Below are 22,320 nucleotides of genomic sequence, written 5' to 3'. Positions count from 1 at the left end.
GGACAAACCACAAACCGGCAACAGACAGGGTGTTGGGCGCCCAAGGCTCATCGATGCGCGAGGGCAACGAAGGCTATCCTGTCTGGTCCGAACCGACAGAAGGTCGACTGTGGCACAAGTCACAGAAAATGTGTCACGGGAGGAATGTGTCACAATACACAGTGCATCGCACCCTGCTGCGTATGGGGCTGCACACGGAGGACCAACAGCATATTAGGCAGGCGGTCATAATGTTTTAGCTCATCTGGTCATAATGTTTTGGCTGATCGGTGTATATTACAATCTTTGGACCAGCCCTGACAAATGAACAAAGGATTATCAACCAAACCATGCTATCATAAGATCACAAGTCATAAGATCATAAGTGATAGGAGTAGTAGGATTAGGCCACTCGGCCCATCAAGTCTACTCCGCCATTCAATCATGGCTGATCTATTGCTCCCTGCTATCTCTGCCCTATCTGGTGATGACAAGCAACAGAGGACCATGTAAAGATAGACAAAAAACTCAGAGAAAACCCACGCAGGTCACGGGGAGAACGTGCAAACTCCGTACAGACAGCACCGGCAGTTGGGATGGAACCCGGGTCTCCGGCGTTGCATTCGCTGTAAGGCAGCAACTCTACCGCTACGCCACTGCACCATTGAATGGCGGTGCTGGCTCGACGGGCCGAAGGGCCTACTCCTGCACCTATTGTCTATGTTTCTCATGTCTCTGGCCGCGGCGGCGTGGCGTGGCGGGGCGGGGTGGACTTACGACGAGCTGGGCGCTGCGCTGGAGCTCCATGGCGTGTGCTGCTTGCTGCTGTAGGACGTAGAGCTCGTGCTGGCGTAGGAGCTGCTGGTGGGACAGAAGCTGGAGCTGGTGGGCGTGCTGGAGCGAGCTGCCCGCTGGCTGGTACATCGAAGGCCACATGGGGGGGGCCCTCTCCATCAGCTCAGCTGCTGAAATACACAGAGTCAGCAACATCACAACAGGAGCAAGATGGTGCAGAGTGCAGTGGTTACAGAGGCAGGTCGATACGACACAACCTGTTATACACGTGAAGGGTTGAGACGGGCGGATCATTTGCTCTCTGTACACCATGTACAAACGCACCCACACACCCACACACACGCACATGCGCACACACACGTGCACACACACACACACACACACACACACGCGCACACACACACACGCGCACACACACACACACGCACACGCGCGCACACACACACACGCGCACACACACACACGCGCACACACACACACACGCGCACACACACACACACACACACACGCGCACACACACACACACGCGCACACACACACACACACACACGCACACACACACACGCATGCACACGCACTCACACAAACACGCACGCATACACACACACGCACGCATGCACACGCACTCACACAAACACGCACGCATACAAACACACGCACGCACACATGCACGCACTCTCACACGCACACACACGCACGCACGCACACACACACACACTCACACACACGCATGCACACGCACTCACACAAACACGCACGCATACACACACACACGCGCGCGCACGCACTCTCACACACACACTCTCACACACACACACACACACGCTCACGCATGCATACACAAACACACACACACACACACACACACACACGAAAACACAGCCTTGGCCTACGCCATCACACTCTAGGGACAATTTACAATTAAACCAAGCCAGCTGGCCTACAAACCTGGTGGGAGGAAACCGAAGCACCCGGAGAAAAGCCACACAGGTCACGGGGAGAAGGCACAAACTCCATACAGGATAGAGCCCAGGACTCTGCCGCTGTGAGGCAGCAACTCTACCTCTGCGCCACCGTGCTGCCCACAATGTGCTCTCCAAGTGCCCTACATTGTCGGTGCCAGGTCTCCCACTTTAAGCTGGCACCAACCTCACCTTCACTGTGCCAGCCACATCGACCAGTATCGGGCCTCTTGTCAGAAGGTCACAAGTGATAGCAGCAGAATTAGGCCATTCAGCCCATCAAGTCTACTCCGCCATTCAATCATGGCTGATCTATCTCTCCCTCCTAACCCCATTCTGCTACCTTCTCCCCATAACCCCTGACACCCGCACTAATCAAGAATCTATCTATTTATCTCTGCCTTAAAAATATCCACCGACTTGGCCTCCACAGCCTTCTGTGGCAATGGGTTCCACAGATTCACCACCTTCTGACTAAAGAAATTCCTCCTCATCTCTTTCCCAAAAGAACGTCCTATAATTCTGAGGCTGTGACCTCTGGTCCTAGACTCTCCCACTGGTGGAAACATCCTCTCCACGTCCACTCCATCCAAGCCTTTCACTGTTCTATACGTTTCAACGAGGTCCCCCCTCTCATTCTTCTAAACACCAGCGAGTACAGTGCTGACAAACCCCCCATCATATGTTAACCGACTCATTCCTGGGGTCAATAGACAATAGGTGCAGGAGTAGGCCATTCGGCCCTTCGAGCCAGCACCGCCATTCAATGTGATCATGGCTGATCATTCTCAATCAGTTCCTACCTTCTCCCCGTACCCCCTGACTCCGCTATCCTTAATATAATACAATACAATACAATACAATATATCTTTATTGTCATTGTACAGGGGTACAACGAGATTGGGAATGCGCCTCCCATACGATGCAATAATTTAATTAGCTCTATCTAGCTCTCTCTTGAGTGCATTCAGAGAACTGGCCTCCACTGCCTTCTGAGGCAGAGAATTCCACCGCCCTCTGACAAAAGGGTCGTTCTTGCGAACGGCGGTGCCGGCTCGAAGGCCTCCTCCTGCACCTATTGTCTATTGTCCAACCTCCTGTGGACCCTCCCCACAGCCAGCGCGTCCTCCCTCAGATATGGCAGCCCCCAAAACTGCCGACGATACTCCAAACCCAGCCTGGCCAGCGCCTCGCCGAGCCTCGGCATTGCATCCCCTGCCTTTGTAGACGGGACCTCTGGAACTATACGCCAGCCCGGTTGATCCGATCCCGGCCGAGAAGGCCTCGCTCGCCCTTGTCAACGTACCAAAGTGCGGTATATGCTCGGTGGGGATGACGACCAGTTGCCCCGACTGCGGGTCTCTGGCAAACTGGTAGGTGGGCGGCATGGAGCTGGGGATGCTCGGAGCGAAGCCTTGCGGCATGGCCTGGTGTAGAGACGGGTGGCCCAGACCTGCCCAACACACACAAGGAGACAGAATGACAGCAGGTGAAGACGGGCCGAGTGAATCAAACGTTAAACAAACAAAAAGATTTTAAATTCAAAGTGAATATTAATAGATAACACATTTCATAGAACACACAGAAACATAGAAAATAGGTGCAGGAGTAGGCCATTCGGCCCTTCGAGCCTGCACCGCCATTCAATATGATCATGGCTGATCATCCAACTCAGTATCCTGTACCTGCCTTCTCTCCATACCCCCTGATCCCTTTAGCCACAAGGGCCACATCTAACTCCTTCTTAAATATAGCCAATGAACTGGCCTCAACTACCTTCTGTGGCAGAGAATTCCACAGATTCACCACTCTCTGTGTGAAAAAAAACTTTCTCATCTCGGTCCTAAAAGACTTCCCCCTTATCCTTAAACTGTGACCCCTTGTTCTGGACTTCCCCAACATCAGGAACAATCTTCCTGCATTTCAAGCATACAATTATCAGAATACGATAATAGCAACGATAGAATTACTTGAATTCAAGACACTCAAGTACCAGTAAAGTCATCTTCATTAAGTTGGAGGAGCAGAATGAGGCCATTCGGCCCCTTCAATGGCCATTCGACCCATCTAGCCATTCAGTCATGGCTGATTTTAAATAAAACAAAAAATAAAAAGGTACCCCTCAGGTTCCTATGAAATCTTCTTCCCTTCACCTGAAACCTCTGTCCTCTGGTCCTCGATTCCCCTACATGGCTTAAGAGACTCTTTGCACCTTCTGCACACTAAGGAGGCGAGGTTGATGGTGGTTGGGTGGGTTTTCACTGACCGTAGGGGTGCCCGGCCAGCCACATGGAGGGGCTGCCGGTTCGAGGGAGCCAGGGGTGAGACGCCAGGTGTGAGGTGGGGTCGGTGGACCATCGGGCAGAGGTGGCCAGGGCTGGCCCACCCATCACCATCAGGTTGGAGTTCAGGCCTGCACCGCCACAGGCCGCAGGATGTAACCGGGCAAAGTCTGCCAACTCCTTACTCTCTCTGCAGGAGGGAGAGAGGGGGGGACAGACAACAAGACAGACCATTAGATCCGGCCGCAGACAAAACCGCGAGACACGGGGAACGGCCGACGCGGAAGCGAGTCTGAGAGAGGGCGCGGAGGTGGAGTTGTTGCCTCACAGGGCCGGGGGGCCCGGGATCCATCCTGACCCCCGTGGGGAACTGTACACGAAGATAACTGCCAGTGCCCGTACACATCGAAGGCATCACATAATGCTGTAGTAACTCCGCGGGTCAGGCAGCATCTCAGGAGGGAAGGAATGGGTGACGCTTCGAGCCCAGACCCTTCGTCAGACTCCTTCAAAATTAGGGGAGTGAGGGGGAGAGAGAGAGGGAGAGAGAGAGAGGGAGTGAGAGGGGAGGAGAGTGAGCAGGGAGGGAGAGGGGGGAGGGAGTGAGAGGGGGAGTGAGAGGGGGAGGAGAGTGAGCAGTGAGGCAGAGGTGGGAGTGAGGGAGAGAGAGAGGGGGAGTGAGAGGGGAGGAGAGTGAGCAGGGAGGGAGAGGGGGGAGGGAGTGAGAGGGGGAGTGAGAGGGGGAGTGAGGGAGAGGTGGGAGTGAGGGAGAGAGAGAGGGGGAGTGAGAGGGGGAGGAGAGTGAGCAGCGAGGGAGAGGTGGGAGTGAGGGGGGAGGGAGGGAGAGAGAGGGGGGGAGTGAGGGGAAAGAGAGGGGGAGGAGAGTGAGCAGGGAGGGAGGGGGGGTGAGGGGGGAGTGAGGGAGGGAGAGGGGGGAGTGAGAGGGGGAGGAGAGTGAGCAGGGAGGGAGAGGGGGAGGGAGGGAGGGAGAGAGGGAGAGAGGGGGAGAGAGAGAGGGGGAGGAGAGTGAGCAGGGAGGGAGAGGGGGAGGGAGGGGGGAGGGAGGGAGAGAGGGAGGGAGAGAGGGGGAGAGGGGGTGGAAAGTGAGCAGGGAGGGAGAGGGGGGAGGGAGGGAGAGAGGGGGAGAGAGGGGAGAGAGAGGGGGAGGGGAGTGAGCAGGGAGGGAGAGGGGGGGGAATGAGGGGGGAGTGAGGGAGGGAGAGGGAGACAGACAAAGAACAGGAGGGACTATACCCAGATATGTCCGGACTGCCATGCGTGTGTGGGCAAACATGTGGGCGTCGGTGCCTCATGCTATTGTTAGGTTTTTGAGGGAATAAATGATGATAACTCGTTGAAGGAGTGAAGCATCTTGTGTGACCAGAACCCATTCCGCTGCATCGACTGTTTATAATAAACCAGACCAAGGGCCAACGTAATAAAGTTTAAGACCAAATAGCATGGCCCCAGCAAACAGCTGGACAGCTGCAACAGATGAATCTTTACAAGCCTTTGGGTGTTAAGTTTGTGGCACGGTGGCGCAGCGGTAGAGTTGCCGCCTTACGGCGCTCACGGCGCCAGAGACCCGGGTTCGATCCCGACTGCGGGCGCCGTCTGCACGGAGTTTGTACGTTCGTTCTCCCCGTGACTGCGCGGGTTTTCTCCGAGATCTTCGGTTTCCTCCCACGCTCCAAAGACGTGCAGGTTTGTAAGTTAATTGGCTTGGTATAAGTGTAAGTTGTCCCTCGTGTGTGCGTGTGTGTGTGTGTGTGTGTGTGTGTGTGTGTGTGTGTGTGTGTGTGTAGGATAGTGTTGGTGTGCGGGGATCGCTGGTCGGCGCGGACCCGGTGGAACGAAGGGCCTGTTTCCGCGCTGTGTCTCTAAACTAAAATAAACGAAGAGTGGGAGAGTGAGAGGATGTTGGGGGGGGGGGGGGTGGGGGGGGACACACAAGGACATCTGCAATGCTGTGACCCAGGCTCGTCTCCTTGATTTAACGCACGCACGCACGCACGCCCAGAATTGAACTCTGCAATTCCTGCAGGCTTATCTTTTATGTACACGCGTGCAGCTATACTGTGGGAGCTGGGAAAGTGAAATTTGGAAAGCACTTTTGTCGGGACCAAGATCTTAGGCTTTCTCGTTGACTTATCTGTGTGGGCAGAAGGGGGGAAGAGGAAAGCATAAATCAGTCCCCCGGTCGGTCGGTCGGTCTCACAGCTCGGCCGGCACCTGAGTGGAAGGCACTCTCCCTTGCTAAGCACACACTGAGCACAGCGGACAAAGGCCAAACAAACAAACTACCCCCCAGAGGAAACCTGCCTCTGCCACCCGGCTCCAGTTGCTTGTTTGCAAAAAAAACCTTTCATCCCCAGACTGATCGTAAAAGAAAGGCCGTAAAAAGATATATATATATATATTTTTTTGTTCGCAAAACATTCTTCTCTCTCTCTCTCTCTCTCTCTCTCTCTCTCCAAAGGCAAGTTCCAACCCATTGTTTCCCCCCTTTCATGACAGAAAGGCAAAGCCCTTTGCATGGGGCCAGGCAGGCGGGTTTGTTCACTGTTGGCTTTCATCAGACTGAAGGTCAAGTCTGAAGCAGTAAATCTGCCAAAGAAATCCCTCCAAATAAATGCCGCAACCTCAAAGCCCAGCTTGGCCCACGTCACCGTGATATATTGGACATGGCTGAGCCGGGAATATTAGACCTTCACTGTATATTTCTGCACTGTATATCGTGTTGTTACTTGTGAGCAAAGCGCCAAGGCAAATTCCTTCTCTGTGTACATACTTGGCTAATATTCAATGCATTCAATTCAATTCAATAATGTGCAGGAAGGATCTGCAGATGCTGGTTTAAACCGAAGACAGACGCAGCGGTAGAGTTGCTGCCTTACAGCGAATGCAGCGCCGGAGACTCAGGTTCGATCCTGACTACGGGCGCCGTCTGTACGGAGTTTGTACGTTCTCCCCGTGACCTGCGTGGGTTCGCTCCGAGATCTTCGGTTTCCTCCCACACTCCAAAGACGTGCAGGTATGTAGGTTAATTGACTGGGTAAAATGTAAAAAATTGTCCCTAGTGCGTGTAGGACAGTGTTAGTGTGCGTGGGATCGCTGGGCGGCACGGACTCGGTGGGCTGAAGGGCCTGTTTCCGCGCTGTATCTCAATCTAAAATCTAAATCTAAAAGGCTGGAGTAACTCAGCGGGACAGGCAGCATCTCTGGAGAGGAGGGATGGGTGACGTTTTGGGTCGAGACCCTTCTTCAGTCTCGACTCGAAACGTCACCCATGTCTTCTCTCCAGAGATGCTGCCTGTCCCGCTGAGTTACTCCAGCATTTTGTGTCTATCAAACATTTGGTTTAGTTTAGTTTAGAGATACAGTGCGCAAACGGGCCCTTCGGCCCATCGAGTCCGTACCGACCTGCGATCCCCGCACATTAACACTGTCCTACACTCACTGGGGACAATTTACATTCACAGCAAGCCAATTAACCTGCAAACCTGTACGTCTTTGGAGTGTGGGAGGAAACCGGAGCACCCAGAGAAAACCCACGCAGGTCACGGGGGAGAAGGTACAAACATTTTCAACAAATGGTGGCGGATGTATGGAACGAGCTGCTGGAGGAGAGTGTTGAGGCAGGGACTATCGCAACGTTTAAGGAACACAAAGATGGGTACATGGACAGAACAGGTTTGGAGGGATATGGGCCAAACGCGGGCAGGTGGGTCTAGTGTAGGTGGGACATGTTGGCCGGCGAGGGCAAGTTGGGCCTGTTTCCATGCTGTGTGATCACATGTGTCTATAACAATCTGATGACAGGCCATAGACCTGAAATGTTACTGGTGTTTCACTCTTCACGGATGCTGCCTGGCCCTCTGAGTATTTCCAAACACCTTCAGTTTCGGTTCCACATTGCCCAGTTGGTGAGCCACTGGTAACGGGCTAAAGCACGCAGGAGGTGTGGGGTGGGTTGGAGGTGGGGAACATTGGAGGTGGGGAACATTGGAGGTGTGGGGAACGTTGGAGGTGTGGGGAACGTTGGAGGTGTGGGGTGGGTTGGAGGTGTGGGGAACGTTGGAGGTGTGGGGAACGTTGGAGGTGTGGGGTACGTTGGAGGTGTGGGGTGGGTTGGAGGTGTGGGGTACGTTGGAGGTGTGGGGCAGGTTGGAGGTGTGGGGTACGTTGGAGGTGTGGGGTGGATTGGAGGTGTGGGGTGCGTTGGAGGTGTGGGGCAGGTTGGAGGTGTGGGGTACGTTGGAGGTGTGGGGCAGGTTGGAGGTGTGGGGTGGGTTGGAGGTGTGGGGTGGGTTGGAGGTGTGGGGTACGTTGGAGGTGTGGGGTGGGTTGGAGGTGTGGGGTACGTTGGAGGTGTGGGGTGGGTTGGAGGTGTGGGGTGGGTTGGAGGTGTGGGGAACGTTGGAGGTGTGGGGCAGGTTGGAGGTGTGGGGTACGTTGGAGGTGTGGGGTGGATTGGAGGTGTGGGGTGGGTTGGAGGTGTGGGGTGGGTTGGAGGTGTGGGGCGGGTTGGAGGTGTGGGGTGGGTTGGAGGTGTGGGGCAGGTTGGAGGTGTGGGGCAGGTTGGAGGTGTGGGGTGGGTTGGAGGTGTGGGGCACGTTGGAGGTGTGGGGCAGGTTGGAGGTGTGGGGTGGGTTGGAGGTGTGGGGCAGGTTGGAGGTGTGGGGTACGTTGGAGGTGTGGGGAACGTTGGAGGTGTGGGGCAGGTTGGAGGTGTGGGGTGGGTTGGAGGTGTGGGGCGGGTTGGAGGTTTGGGGCACGTTGGAGGTGTGGGGCACGTTGGAGGTGTGGGGCACGTTGGAGGTGTGGGGCACGTTGGAGGTGTGGGGCACGTTGGAGGTGTGGGGCACAGCGGGGACAAGGCCAGGGGCGGCTCCGACCCTCTCACCTCAACAGCTTTTCCTGCTCGCGGGCGATGAGCCGCTCTTCCCGATGGCGGTGGCGGTCCTCACCGCGCTCCTCCTCCGCCCGCCCGTGACCTTGCAGCGAGAGAGAAACCAGAACGTCAGCTCACGGAACCATGGCACCCTCTCACCCACAGACACAGCAGCATCACCCACAAACACAGCAGCATCACCCATCCCACCCACAGACACAGCAGCCCACCCACAGACACAGCAGCATCACCCATCCCACCCACAAACACAGCAACGCACCCACAAACACAGCAGCCCACCCATCCCATCCACCCACATACACAGAGCACCCAGCTCAAAAACTGAGGAAGGGACTCCTTCCCCCATATGTCAGCCATTCCTTCCCTCATAGACACATAGACAATAGGTGCAGGAGGTGGCCATTCAGCCCTTCGAGCCAGCACCGCCATTCACTGTGATCAAGGCTGATCATCCTAAAACAATACCCCGCTCCTGCTTTCTCCCCATACCCCCTGATTCCGTTAGCCCCAAGAGCTAAATCTAACTCTTGCTCGAAAACATCCAGTGAATTGGCCTCCACTGCCTTCGTTTAGAAACTGAGGAAGGGTCTCGACCCGAAACGTCACCCATTCCTTCTCCCCAGAGTTGCTGCCTGGCCTGTCCCGCTGAGTTCCTCCAGCATTTTCGTTTCTACCTTCAGTTTAAACCAGCATCTGCTGCTCCTTCCTGCACAGAAACCAGGAAGCTCAGATGCTGGTTTTCTACCAATGATCGACACAAGAGGGGAGATACGAGGAACGATCGTGGCTGGTTTACACAAAGAGGCACAAAGTGCTGCAGCAACTCAGCGAGTCAGGCTGCATCTCGAGGGGTGGGTTAAAGGGTGGGCGACGTTTCAGGCTGTTGATAGAGGGTGGGGGAGAGGAGGGGGACGGGGTGAAGAGCTAAAGGTGGAGGAAGACCATGACCCCTCGGGACCGGCCAGGGATGGGCTCAGGCAGGGCGTTGCCTGGTAGGCCCATTGTAGGCCGGCGAAGGCGTGTCTCGTTTGCATTTTGCATCTATCGCAGCGGTAGAACAGCTGCCTTACAGCACCACAGAGCCAAGTTCGATCCTGACCACGGGCACTGTCTGTACGTTCTCCCTGTGACCTGCATGGGTTTCCACCGAGATCTTCGCATTTCCTCCCACACTCCAAAGACGTGCAAGTTTTGTCGGTTAATTGGCTTGGTATAAATGTAAAATTGTGCAGGATAGTGTTAGACAATAGACAATAGACAATAGGTGCAGGAGGAGGCCATTGGGCCCTTCGAGCCAGCACCGCCATTCAATGTGATCATGGCTGATCATTCTCAATCAGTACCCCGTTCCTGCCTTCTCCCCATACCCCCTGACTCCGCTATCCTTAAGAGCTCTATCCAGCTCTCTCTTGAATGCATTCAGAGAATTGGCCTCCACTGGCTGGGCAAGGTCGCGTGGGGCGCGGGGCGGTGACGTCATCCTTTGTCCTTCCCTTATTTGGGAGTGAGGAAGTTGGCAACCCCATAGAGAGGCAGTACACTCAGTGTGCGGGGATCGCCGGTCGGGGTGCGGACTGGAAGGGCCTGTTTCCGCGCTGTATCTCTTAACTAAACTAAACCAAACCAAACTAAAATCCTTGCCGTAAAGAACATTCCCCGTCAGAACGGGGTATCAGCGTGTTTTTGGGAGGGCAGGTCGGGTCGCCAAATGTCCCGTATTAGCCGGGACACCCCGTATTTTGGGCTATATTAGTTTGTCCCGCACGGGACCGCCCTTGTCCCGTGTTAGGACGGTGGCCAACTTCCTCACTCCCAAATCCGGGACAATGGGTGACGTCACCGACCCGCGCCCCACGCGACCACGCCCAGCCAGCGGCCACGTGCTCCTGCTCCACCAATGGCGGCCGCCATTGGTGGAGCGAGAGCACGTGGCCGCTGGCTGGGCGAGGTCGCGTGGGGCGCGCGGGGCGGTGACGTCACCCATTGTCCCTTATTTGGGAGTGAGGAAGTTGGCAACCCCATAGAGAGGCAGTACACTCAGAGTTTCCATTGCAACACCACTAGACCAGTTCCAGTCCCGATTGCAACCTTCATATCCCGGCCATGACTCACTGCAGCAGAAACAAAAGGTTAATTTATTTATGGTAGCTTCCTAACTTGGCGTCATTTTTATACTAGTCAGCTTTTGAGACCAAACTTGTGCTGGGCAGACGAGTGAGCCAAAGATAAACCAAACACACAAAAAAAAAACCAGGTGCTGTAGTTTGATGCACCTATTGTCTATAAGGTACAAATTTATTGACAAGATTTATTTATCTGGGACATTTTGAAAGTCGCTCAAACTCTGCGATCATTTTCTGGAGAACTTCCTGCACTTCCTGCACCAACAAACACCGAGGGGCAAAAGTGGAAATATCCAGTGATTTTCAGACATTAGACTTTGGAGAGACGGCACGGAAACATGGGCCAAAGTACGTGCCGACCAGCCATCACCCTTGAGCGCTGGTTCTATGTTATCCCACCGATCTCATTCACTCACGACAAGCATAGAAACATAGACAATAGGTGCAGGAGGAGGCCATTCGACCCTTCGAGCCAGCACCGCCATTCATTGTGATCATGGCTGATCACCCACAATCAGGAACCCGTGCCTGCCTTCTCCCCATATCCCTTGATTCCACTAGCCCCTAGAGCTCTATCTAACTCTCTTTTAAATTCATTCAGTGAATTGGCCTCCACTGCCTTCTGTGGCAGAGAATTCCACAAATTCACAACTCTCTGGGTGAAAATGTTTCTTCTCACCTCAGTTTTAAATGGCCTCCCCTTTATTCTTAGACTGTGGCCCCTGGTTCTGGACTCCCCCAACATTGGGAACATTTTTCCTGCATCCAGCTTGTCCAGTCCTTTTTATAATTTTATACGTGTCTATAAGATCCCGTCTCATCCTTCCAAACTCCAGTGAATACAAGCCCAGTCTTTCCAATCTTTCCTCATATGACAGTCCTGCCATCCTTGGGATTAACCTGGTGAACCTACGCTGCACTGCCTCAATTGCAAGGACGTCCTTCCTCAAATTAGGAGACCAAAACTGTACACAGTACTCCAGATGTGGCCTCACCAGGGCCCTGTACAACTGCAGAAGGACCTCTTTACTCCTATACTCAACTCCTCTCGTCATGAAGGCCAACATGCCATTGGCTACACACTCGGGGCAAGTTACTGAAGACAATTAACCTACAAACACGCACGTCTTTGGGATGTGGGAGGAAACCGGAGCACCCGGAGGAAACCCACGCGGGTCACGGGGAGAACGTGCAAACTCCACACAGACGGCAGCCGAGGTCAGGATCGAACCCTGGCGACGTGAGGCAGCAGCTCTACCCGCTGTGCCGTCCTTAAAGGCTGGGATTTGAAGCCGGGAACTTTAGACTTTGTAGATTCAACGCGGAAACAGGCCCTACGGCCCACCTGCGACCACTCCGTACTCCAGCGCTACTATCCTGCACACTAGCGACAATTTACAGAAGCCAATGAACCTACAAACCTGCACGCCTTTGGGTTGTGGGGGGGGAACCGAAACTGGAAACCTAGAGGAAGCCCAATGCAGAGAGGATGTCTACACTTGTGAGGTCATCTAGGGGGTCCTGATTGAAACTTACAGAATAGTGAGCGGCCTGGATAGAGTGGATGTGGGGAGGATGTTTCCACTGGTGGGGGAGTCTAGGACCAGAGGTCATAGCCTCAGAATTCAAGGCCGCTCTTTTGGAAAAGAGGTGAGGAGGAACTTCTTTAGTCAGAGGGTAGTTAATCTGTGGAGACACATTCTTGATTAGGACGGGTGTCAAGGGTTACGGGGAGAAGGCAGGAAAATGGGGTTGGGTGTGGCAGAGATCAGCCATGATTGAATGGCGGAGTGGACTCGATGGGCGGAATGGCCTAATTCTACTCCTATCACGTGTGAATTAGATGACGGAGGTTTGGGGATGCGGAGGGATGTCTTTCAGAAGACGCCGAGTCTTTTGGATTCTCCGCCCACCTGCCAGAGCTGGGGCAGGAGATTGAATGTACGCCAGGCTGACATATACCTCTCGTCTAATGGGGAGTCAAAGGTTACGGGGAATGAACAGGGAAGTGATTTAAGGCTCAGTCTGAAGAAGGGTCTCAACCTGAAATGCCACCCATTCATTCCTTCTCTCCAGAGATGCTGCCTGTCCCGCTGAGTTACTCCAGCACTTTAAGACCAGCTGTGATTTATTGACCGATGCAGCGGGATCGAGGTGGTTGCTCCTGCACTTTAACACTTGTGCTGCTGCTTGATAAAGCAAATCCAGGTGGCCGCAAGCTCTGCGTTGTTTAAAGCTGATGTATATCGCGTCCAAATACCGAGAGGATGGCGGGTGGGGTGTGTTCTGTGATCAGGGATAAACCTCCAAAGGTCAGAAAGCCAGAGGGCAGCTTGGTAGCTCGTCTTAGGTTGAATGGGTCAGGCATCTTGTGTTGGAAATTCCACGGTTGACGTTAACGGAAATGAATTTCAGAAGCAGTGTTGTGCAACTTTTGCATGCAGCAGCTGTGCACGCATTTCCACTGCCTGACGGCAGTTCAGCACTGCTCTCTGTTTGTGACAGGACGGTTCAGTTGCCCGATAACAGCTGGGAAGAAGCTGTCCCTGAATCTGGAGGTGCGGGCCCGGACAGTGCAGGCCCGGACAGTGCAGGCCCGGACAGTGCAGGCCCGGACAGTGCAGGCCCGGACAGTGCAGGCCCGGACAGTGCAGGCCCGGACAGTGCAGGCCCGGACAGTGCAGGCCCGGACAGTGCAGGCCCGGACAGTGCAGGCCCGGACAGTGCAGGCCCGGACAGTGGAGGCCCGGACAGTGCAGGCCCGGACAGTGCAGGCCCGGACAGTGCAGGCCCGGACAGTGTAGGCCCGGACAGCCCGGACAGTGCAGGCCCGGACAGTGCAGGCCCGGACAGTGCAGGCCTGGACAGTGCAGGCCCGGAGGCCCTGGCACCGCCTAACGGAGGTTGCGTAGCAACCCGCCTCCAGCCCGGGCGGTCGCCATTGGCGGAGCAGGAGCACGTATCCGCTGGCTGGGTGAGGTCACGTGGGGCGCGGGGCGGTGACGTCACCCTGTCCCTTATTTGGGAGTGAGATAGTTGGCAACCCCTAATTGTACCGCACCACAAAAACATCGAGTAAAGTCACTAAACGCCGGGTTTTGTTCCCTTTACTCTTTCCCAACTCTCAGACTGAAGAAGGGTCTCGACCTGAAACGTCACCTATTCCTTCACTCCAGAGATGCTGTCTGACCCGCTGAGTTACTCCAGCTTTTTGTGTCCATATTCATTTATATCTCGTGTTGACTGAGGTGCAGAGCAAAAACAGAAGAAGCATTCAGGCCTATTTGGAGAAATATGGCTTCATGTTATGGTACTGTGGCTCAGGACGATCAGGACGATGGAAAAATAAAGCGGCCTGCCGAACAGGGCCTAGGATAGACACAAAAAGCTGGAGTGACTCAGCAGGTCAGGCAGCATCTCCGGAGAAAAGGAATAGGTGACGTTTCGGGTCGAGACCCTTCTTCCTCTGAGTCCTCAGTCAAGCTTTTTGTGTGTGTCTTTGGTGTAAACTAGCGTCTGCAGTTCCTTCCGACACACACCGAATAACATGGTCTCCCCTGCTTTGACCGTACTGAGACGGAAGGAAAGAAAGCAAGAGTAACACGACTTTAATGCAACATTTATGTCATTAATTGCTTTTAATTCCCTCCCCCCCCGCCCGCCCGCCCGCCCGCCCATGTATTGCTACAGGTGGTTCTGGTATGAGATAATTCAGCTTGGACAGAGAGCTGTTGTTGATGTACATGAATGGAGGACTTGTCTTGAAGGTAAATGGAAGTGTGTACATGCGCCCATGCTCAGGATAAAGGCCCAGGCTGTGTCTGCATCCCAGCCCGAAATAGCAGCAGTTTATTCCTACAATACGTGAAGGAAGGAACCGCAGATGCTGGTTTAAACCAAAGATAGGCGCAAAATGCTGGAGTAACTCAGCGGGACTGGCAGCGTCTCTGGAGAGAAGGAACGTGTGACGTTTCGGGTCGAGACCCCTCTTCAGACCGTCTGAAAGAGCTAGGTAGAGCTCTTAAGGATAGCGGAGTCAGGGGGTATGGGGAGAAGGCAGGAACGGGGTACTGATTGAGAATGATCAGCCATGATCACATTGAATGGCGGTGCTGGCTCGAAGGGCCGAATGGCCTACTCCTGCACCTATTGTCTATTGTCTATTGAAGAAGGGTCTTGACCCGAAACGTCACCCTACTCCTCCTCTCCAGAGATGCTGCCTGTCTCGCTGAGTTACTCCAGCTTTAGCCTAGCAGTGCAGCCTGGCGGCTTCACAACCTTCCCTTGTCACCGGCAGACTAATGTTCTCACCAGAACGTCCGTTTGGGAGAGGAAAACAAACTTTCTTATTACTTTCTCCTCCTGAGGGCTCATTGCCCCACGTTGCCCAGCAACACCCCGGAAAGCCGGTTGGAATTGGGCCCCTCGTCTGCAGCTCTTAGTTCTGCTTGGTAAATTACACTTTAATGTCCGCTGACCGCGGGCTGCTCCGTGTGAAGCCACCGGCGACTGGGGGCCTTGGACCTTGGCGACGGCCGGAATCACCACCGCGCGCGCACAAAGCCCTCCACAGCAGACGGCCACATGACGTCTGGCCAGTGGAATGTCACGCACAATGGAACGCGACAGAGAGGGAAGTAACTGGTCCTCTTTGTCCCCCCCGCCGTGACACCAATCAGTTTTTTTTACATTAAAAACACGTCATGGTGTTGAGGGTGGACAGGCAGGCCCGGGTCACGTGTCAGGCCCTCACACGAGCGCCAGGTTCAATTGTTTGCCCTCTGCCTGTCCATAAAGGAAAAGTGGGCTGCGATACGTCAACTGAAATGGCAAGTTAGACACAAAATGCCGGAGTAACTCAGCGGGCCCGGCAGCACCTCGGGAGAGAAGGAATGGGTCGAGACCCCGAAACGTCGCCCGTTCCTTCTCTCCCGAGGTGCTGCCTGACCCGCTGAGTTGCTCCAGCATTTTGTGTCCACCTTTGATTTAAACAAGCGTCTGCAGTTCCTTCCTACACATATGGGACCATGTTAGATTTTTTAGATTTAGAGATACAGCGCGGAAACAGGCCCTTCGGCCCACCGAGTCCGCGCCGCCCAGCGATCCCCGCACATTAACACTATCCTACACACACTAGGGACAATTTTTACATTTACCCAGTCAATTAACCTACATACCTGCACGTCTTTGGAGATCTCGGAGAAAACCCACGCAGGTCACGGGGAGAACGTACAAACTCCGTACAGACGGCGCCCGTAGTCAGGATCGAACCTGAGTCTCCGGCGCTGCATTCGCTGTAAGGCAGCAACTCTACCGCTGCGCCACCGTGCCGCCCACCGTTAGTTTTACCTTAGTTTTATCGTCTTGATAATCCCCCTTCCCATGTTTGAAACTCCATGATTTAGTGTTGGCTCCGTGTGCAAGTCTCCGGCCGGCACCATTGTTTAAAAAGCTTCCTTCTGAGCCCATGAACAGTCTGTTCATCCCCACCCATTACACACTGCTTACTTTATCTACAGGAAATTCCTTTCTTTGAAAAAATATTTGCTGAACTTGTGAAGTCAAAGCTGTGCAAGAGAAATTAGAAAGCCAAATGTCAGACGCATGGATCGTTGCTTGGTTTAGTTCAGAGATACAGTGTGGAGACAGGCCCTTCAGCCCATCAGGCCCGCACACACTAACTAGGATGGGAGAGATGGACCAATGGCGGAGTAGACTTGACTTGATGGGCTGAACGGCCTAATTCTGCTCAGTTATGAATGTATGAACAAGGAATCTAGAAGAATGAGAGATCTTATCGACACGTACACAATTATAAAAGGATTGGACAAAGCTAGATGCAGGAAAAATGTTCCCAATGTTTGGGGGGATTCCAGAACCAGGGACCACACACAGTCGAAGAATAAAGGGGGAGGCCATTTAAAACTGAGGTGAGAAGAAACTTTTTTGCCCAGAGAGTTGTGAATTTGTGGAATTCTCCGCCACAGAGGGCAGTGGAGGCCGATTCACTGGATGAATTTAAAAGAGAGTTAGATGGAGCTCTAGGGGCTAGTGGAATCGAGGGATATGGGGAGAAGGCAGGCACGGGTTACTGATTGTGGACGATCAGCCATGATCACAATGAATGGCGGTGCTGGATCAAAGGACCGAGTGGCCTCCTCCTGCACCTATTGTCTATGTTTCTATGTTACCAGGAACCGTGGTAGCACATGGCTGGAGATGCCCCACCACAGTGGGGGGGGGGGGGGAGGTTGTGGACTTTACCTTTGACGCTGTTCATTGGTAGCGGGCGGTCTCTGTCCATGGCGCCGTGTCCGGGCTTGCCGCTGTTGTCCTTCTGTCGAGCCACGGCCACGGCGATGCCGACGGGCGGGTGCCTCACCTCCACCTCTCCCTGGGCACCCCCGCCCTCCCTGCCGAAGGACTTGGCGCTGTCTGGCCTCTCGGGGTCCCTCTTCAGCTGCTTGGTCAGCTGCTGGAGGGGCAGGTGCTGGGCCCGGTGGTGCCCGCACTCGGCCTTCATGTTGCCCAGGCCCCCGAATGGGCTCTTCTTCCCGCTGCCCGCCCTGCCCGCGGCCGTCTCCTTGGCGAAGCTGCCGCTGTACTTGATCAAGCTCTGCATGGCCGACACCTCGCTGGGGTTGCCCGCTGCTGCCGCCGCCGCCACCGAGCGCTGGAGGCCGGCGTTGTCCAGGAACGCCTTCTTCTGCTCCTCCTCCGCACGGCTGGCGTGGTTGTGCTGGGCTGCCAGCGCTGCCATCTGGGTGGTGGCGTAGGTGGCCATCTCGAAGGGCTTCCACTTAGGCTCGGGCGTGCCGGATCGCTTCAGCTGGGCCTGCTCCAGGTGAAGCCTGGCCACGTCCACCCCATTGTAGGCCTTGCACGACTCCTTCAGGGCCGGCCTCTGGAACCTGTCCCTCTCTTGGCCCCTGTGGTCCAGCTCAAACCCCGACCTCACCAAGTCTTTGGCCGCGACGCTGCAGGTGTCTGACGGACTGTGGCCTGGCTTGTTCAGGAAGAGTTCAGAGCTCACCGGCCTCTTGATGGCCAGCGAGTTGGACCTGATCACGGATCCTTCCTCCCTCATGTTCTCCACCCTCTTGACGTCGGAGTGGTCCTGGGGCGCCATCAGCCGCGAGGGGTCCACCATCCTCTCTGTAGGTGCCTGCAGAGTGCCCGCGCTCTCCCCAGACGTCCTGCCCAACTCCCTCTCCTTGTGCTTGTCGTTCTTGGTGTCCCGGGCCTGGGAGGCGATCTGGATGGGGCCGATCCTGTCCTCGTAGAAGCCGACGGAGGGCACGAACGTGGGCGCGATGACTTTGTGCTCCTTGCCCGGCTCCCGGCCGCTGGGGTAGATGGTGTATAGGCTGGAGTGGACGGGCAGTGGGGGGAAGGCGGCGGCGGGAGGCAGGCGGGCCGCCTGGGACGCGTGCGGGGACGGGCAGCCGCAGGACACGTACAGCGTGCCGCTGGGCGCCACCACCGAGTCGCACCTCCGGGCCTTGTCCGCCTGGCCGTGCAGCAGAGGCCTCATGTTCTCGTCATGCTTCAGGGAGTCCTTGGCGCACCGCTCCTGCTCCCCGCCGGCCAGCCGCACGGAGGAGGAGGTGGAGGAGGAGGAGGAGGAGGAGGAGGAGGAGGAGGAGGGATCGCTGTTGCAGTTGCTGAGGGAGAGGGTCTGCAGGGGGTTCTTACACTTGGGCTCGCCGTGGCCGTGCCCGGGGCCGGGGCCAGGGCCGCGGTTGGGCGAGTGACTGTGGAGGGAGGCAGGCAGGTGGTCGGCGAGCTTGGCAGGTTTGTCCAGGAGGTGGATCCGCCTGTCGTTCTCCGCCCGGATGTCCTGGGTCAAGTCCACCACGCTCCTGGGCCTGGACTCCTCCCGGGGCTTGTCCTTGTCCCTCTTGGCCGTGCCCGCGCTCACCTCGGCCCTGTACATCTTCTCCTTGGAGTCCCTGCTCAGATACCTCTCGGGCTCCTTCGCGCTCTTGTGCGGGTGGCAGATCTCCCTCTCGCGGAGGACTGAGGCCGGCACGTGGCCTCCGGGGGCCCGCGGGACGTTAGCCTGAGGGTTGGCCGCCCCGTGGAGGGATGGCTGGCCCGCGTGGCCGTGGAAATAATACCCATCTGCAACAACAAAAGGGGAACAACACACGGTTCACTCGACAGCAACACCGACAGTTCAGCAGCCTCACGAGGTGGGACAGTCAGGTGTGAAGGCAGACACAAAATGCCAGAGTAACTCAGCGGGACAGGCAGCATCTCCGGAGAGAAGGAACAGGAAGCAGGAAGCTTTGGATCGAGACCCTTCTTCAGAAATTATGACTTGCAGCAGCACAACAGAATACGTGAACGAATAGTGTGGGAGGAAACGAGTGGACCAGGGAGAAACCCACGCGGTCACAGAGAACACGTGCAGTTGTACAGGGCCCTAGTGAGACCGCACCTGGAGTACTGTGTGCAGTTGTACAGGGCCCTAGTGAGGCCGCACCTGGAGTACTGTGTACAGTTGTACAGGGCCCTAGTGAGGCTGCACCTGGAGTACTGTGTGCAGTTGTACAGGGCCCTAGTGAGACCGCACCTGGAGTACTGTGTGCAGTTGTACAGGGCCCTAGTGAGGCCGCACCTGGAGTACTGTGTACAGTTGTACAGGGCCCTAGTGAGACCGCACCTGGAGTACTGTGTACAGTTGTACAGGGCCCTAGTGAGACCGCACCTGGAGTACTGTGTGCAGTTGTACAGGGCCCTAGTGAGGCCGCACCTGGAGTACTGTGTGCAGTTGTACAGGGCCCTAGTGAGACCGCACCTGGAGTACTGTGTACAGTTGTACAGGGCCCTAGTGAGGCTGCACCTGGAGTACTGTGTGCAGTTGTACAGGGCCCTAGTGAGACCGCACCTGGAGTACTGTGTACAGTTTTGGTCTCCAAATTTGAGGAAGGATATTCTTGATATTGAGGGCGTGCAGCGTAGGTTTACTAGGTTAATTCCCGGAATGGCGGGACTGTCGTATGTTGAAAGACTGGGGCGACTAGGCTTGTATACACTGGAATTTAGAAGGATGAGAGGAGATCTTATCGAAACGTATAAGATTATTAAGGGGTTGGACACGTTAGAGGCAGGAAACATGTTCCCAATGTTGGGGGAGTCCAGAACCAGGGGCCACAGTTTAAGAATAAGGGGTAGGCCATTTAGAACTGAGATGAGGAAAAACTTTTTCAGTCAGAGAGTTGTGAATCTGTGGAATTCTCTGCCTCAGAAGGCAGTGGAGGCCAATTCTCTGAATGCATTTAAGAGAGAGCTAGATAGAGCTCTTAAGGATAGCGGAGTCCGGGGGTATGGGGAGAAGGCAGGAACGGGGTACTGATTGAGAATGATCAGCCATGATCACATTGAATGGCGGTGCTGGCTCGAAGGGTCAAATGGCCTCCTCCTGCACCTATTGTCTATTGTCAAACTCCGTACAGACAGCACCCGCAGTTCAGGATCAAACTGGGTCTCTGGCGCTGTGAGGTGACAACTCTACCGCTGCGCCATCGTGCTACAAATTGTCGTTACACAGCAGTTGATAAAGGGAACATTATCCAGTCACATTACCAATGGACGAGCTCCCAGTCTATCTCACTTATCTCCCTTTCGCCTACTCTCAGTCTGAAGAAGGGTCTCGACCCGAAACGTCACCCATTCCTTTTCTCCAGCGACGCTTGATTGGTACGGGTGTCAGAGGTTATGAGGAGAAGGCAGGAGAATGGGGTTAGGAGGGAGATGATTGAATGGTGCGGAGTAGACTCGATGGGCCGAATGGCCTAATTCTACCCCTATTCCTTATGACCTTCTGCCGCCTGGCCCGCTGAGTTACTGCAGCATCGGTCTGCCGGATATTAGATTCGATCGCAGGACAAACGAGACGAGGAGTGAAATGAAGATGTCGGTGGAAGATTAGCGACTGACCTTTCTGGGAATCGAACAGGTTGTGCTGGCTGAGCTGGGCGAGGAGGGGGCTTCCATTGCCCGGGTGCTCCAGGTGACCAATGGGGATGTACGGAGGGTATAGGCTGCTGGGCAAGTGTGAGTAACCTGTAGAAGTAGAGGAGTAAGACACCACTCAATATGCATTCAACGGCGTGTAGCGTTCACACGGAAATATTCATACGTTTCAATTTCACGTTATGCAAAAACCTGAACTGAATTCCTTTGAAGAATGGGATGGGATTTTAAGTTCCAACGCTCCAGTCGCGAGGGTAGAACGTGCAAACTCCTCGCCTGAGGTGGGGATCGAACCCGGGTCTCTGGCGCCCTGAGGCAGCGGCTCTGCCCGCCCGTTATATAAACGGCGAGCCGATACCCATCCGTGTGATCAACTATCATACTCTCTTGTATATGAGTAGGATTCATGGAAGAGTACAGCACAACAACAGGCCCTTCAGCCCACAACACCTGTGTCCAACATGATGCCAGCCCCAACCCTCACCTGCCTGCACATAACCCATATCCCTCCATATCCACGTGCCTATCTAAATGTCTCTTAAATGCTGCTAGCGTATCTGCTTCGACTACCACCCCTGGCAGGGCGTTCCAGGCACCCACCCCCCCTCTGCGTAAAAAACTTGCTCATAGGGCCATAAGTGATAGGAGCAGAATTGGCCCATTCGGCCCATCAGGCCTACTCCGCCATTCAATCATGGCTGATCCATCTCTCCCTCCTAACCCCATTCTCCTGCCTTCTCCCCATAACCCCCGACACCCGCACTGATCAAGAATCTATCTATCTCCGCCTTAAAAACATCCATTTACTTGGCCTCCACAGCCTTCGGTGGCAAAGAATTCCACAGATTAAAGAGATTCCTCCCCATTGCTCTGCAAATCGTTAGACCTATTGTCTATTGTCTATTGTCTAAACTTTGGCCCTCTCACCGAAAAGGTATGTTTGCCCTCCAGTGGGTCAGACTGGGTCAGAGTGGACAAAGGTAGTGGCTTCGATGAAGCAGGCAATTTGCAAATTGTTTTAGTTTAGCTTTTAGTTTAGTTTGGTTTAGAGACACAGTGCAGAAACAGGCCCTTCGGCCCATCGCGTCCGCACCGACCAGCACTATCCTACACACACTCGGGACAATTTTACATTTATACCAAGCCAATTAACCTATAAAACCTGCACGTCTGGAGTGCGGGAGGAGACCGAAGATCTCGGAAAAAGCCCACCCGGTCACCTACAAACTCCGTACAGACAGCACCGTTAGTCGGGATCGAACCCGGGTCTCTGGCGCTGTTGT

The 22,320-nt window shown here is 54.9% G+C and overlaps 1 protein-coding gene across 5 annotated transcripts in view; it reads right to left on the bottom strand.

Moving 5' to 3' along the window:
* Window positions 1–22,320, bottom strand: part of tnrc18 (trinucleotide repeat containing 18) — a 168,694-nt gene that overhangs the window by 64,930 nt on the left and 81,444 nt on the right. For all 5 annotated transcript variants that reach the window (XM_078417645.1, XM_078417649.1, XM_078417648.1 and 2 more), the window contains exons 3-8: window positions 21,002–21,127; window positions 17,321–19,180; window positions 8,925–9,015; window positions 4,003–4,208; window positions 3,043–3,189; window positions 757–944 (exon numbers count right to left, since the gene is read on the bottom strand). In XM_078417645.1, coding sequence (XP_078273771.1) covers window positions 757–944; window positions 3,043–3,189; window positions 4,003–4,208; window positions 8,925–9,015; window positions 17,321–19,180; window positions 21,002–21,127 — 2,618 coding nt within the window. The remainder of the gene's footprint in view (window positions 1–756; window positions 945–3,042; window positions 3,190–4,002; window positions 4,209–8,924; window positions 9,016–17,320; window positions 19,181–21,001; window positions 21,128–22,320) is intronic.

The sequence above is a fragment of the Rhinoraja longicauda genome, chromosome 21 (genome assembly GCF_053455715.1).
Source record: "Rhinoraja longicauda isolate Sanriku21f chromosome 21, sRhiLon1.1, whole genome shotgun sequence".
NCBI lineage: Eukaryota > Metazoa > Chordata > Chondrichthyes > Rajiformes > Arhynchobatidae > Rhinoraja > Rhinoraja longicauda.
This window is presented reverse-complemented; position numbering and strand designations above follow the sequence as displayed.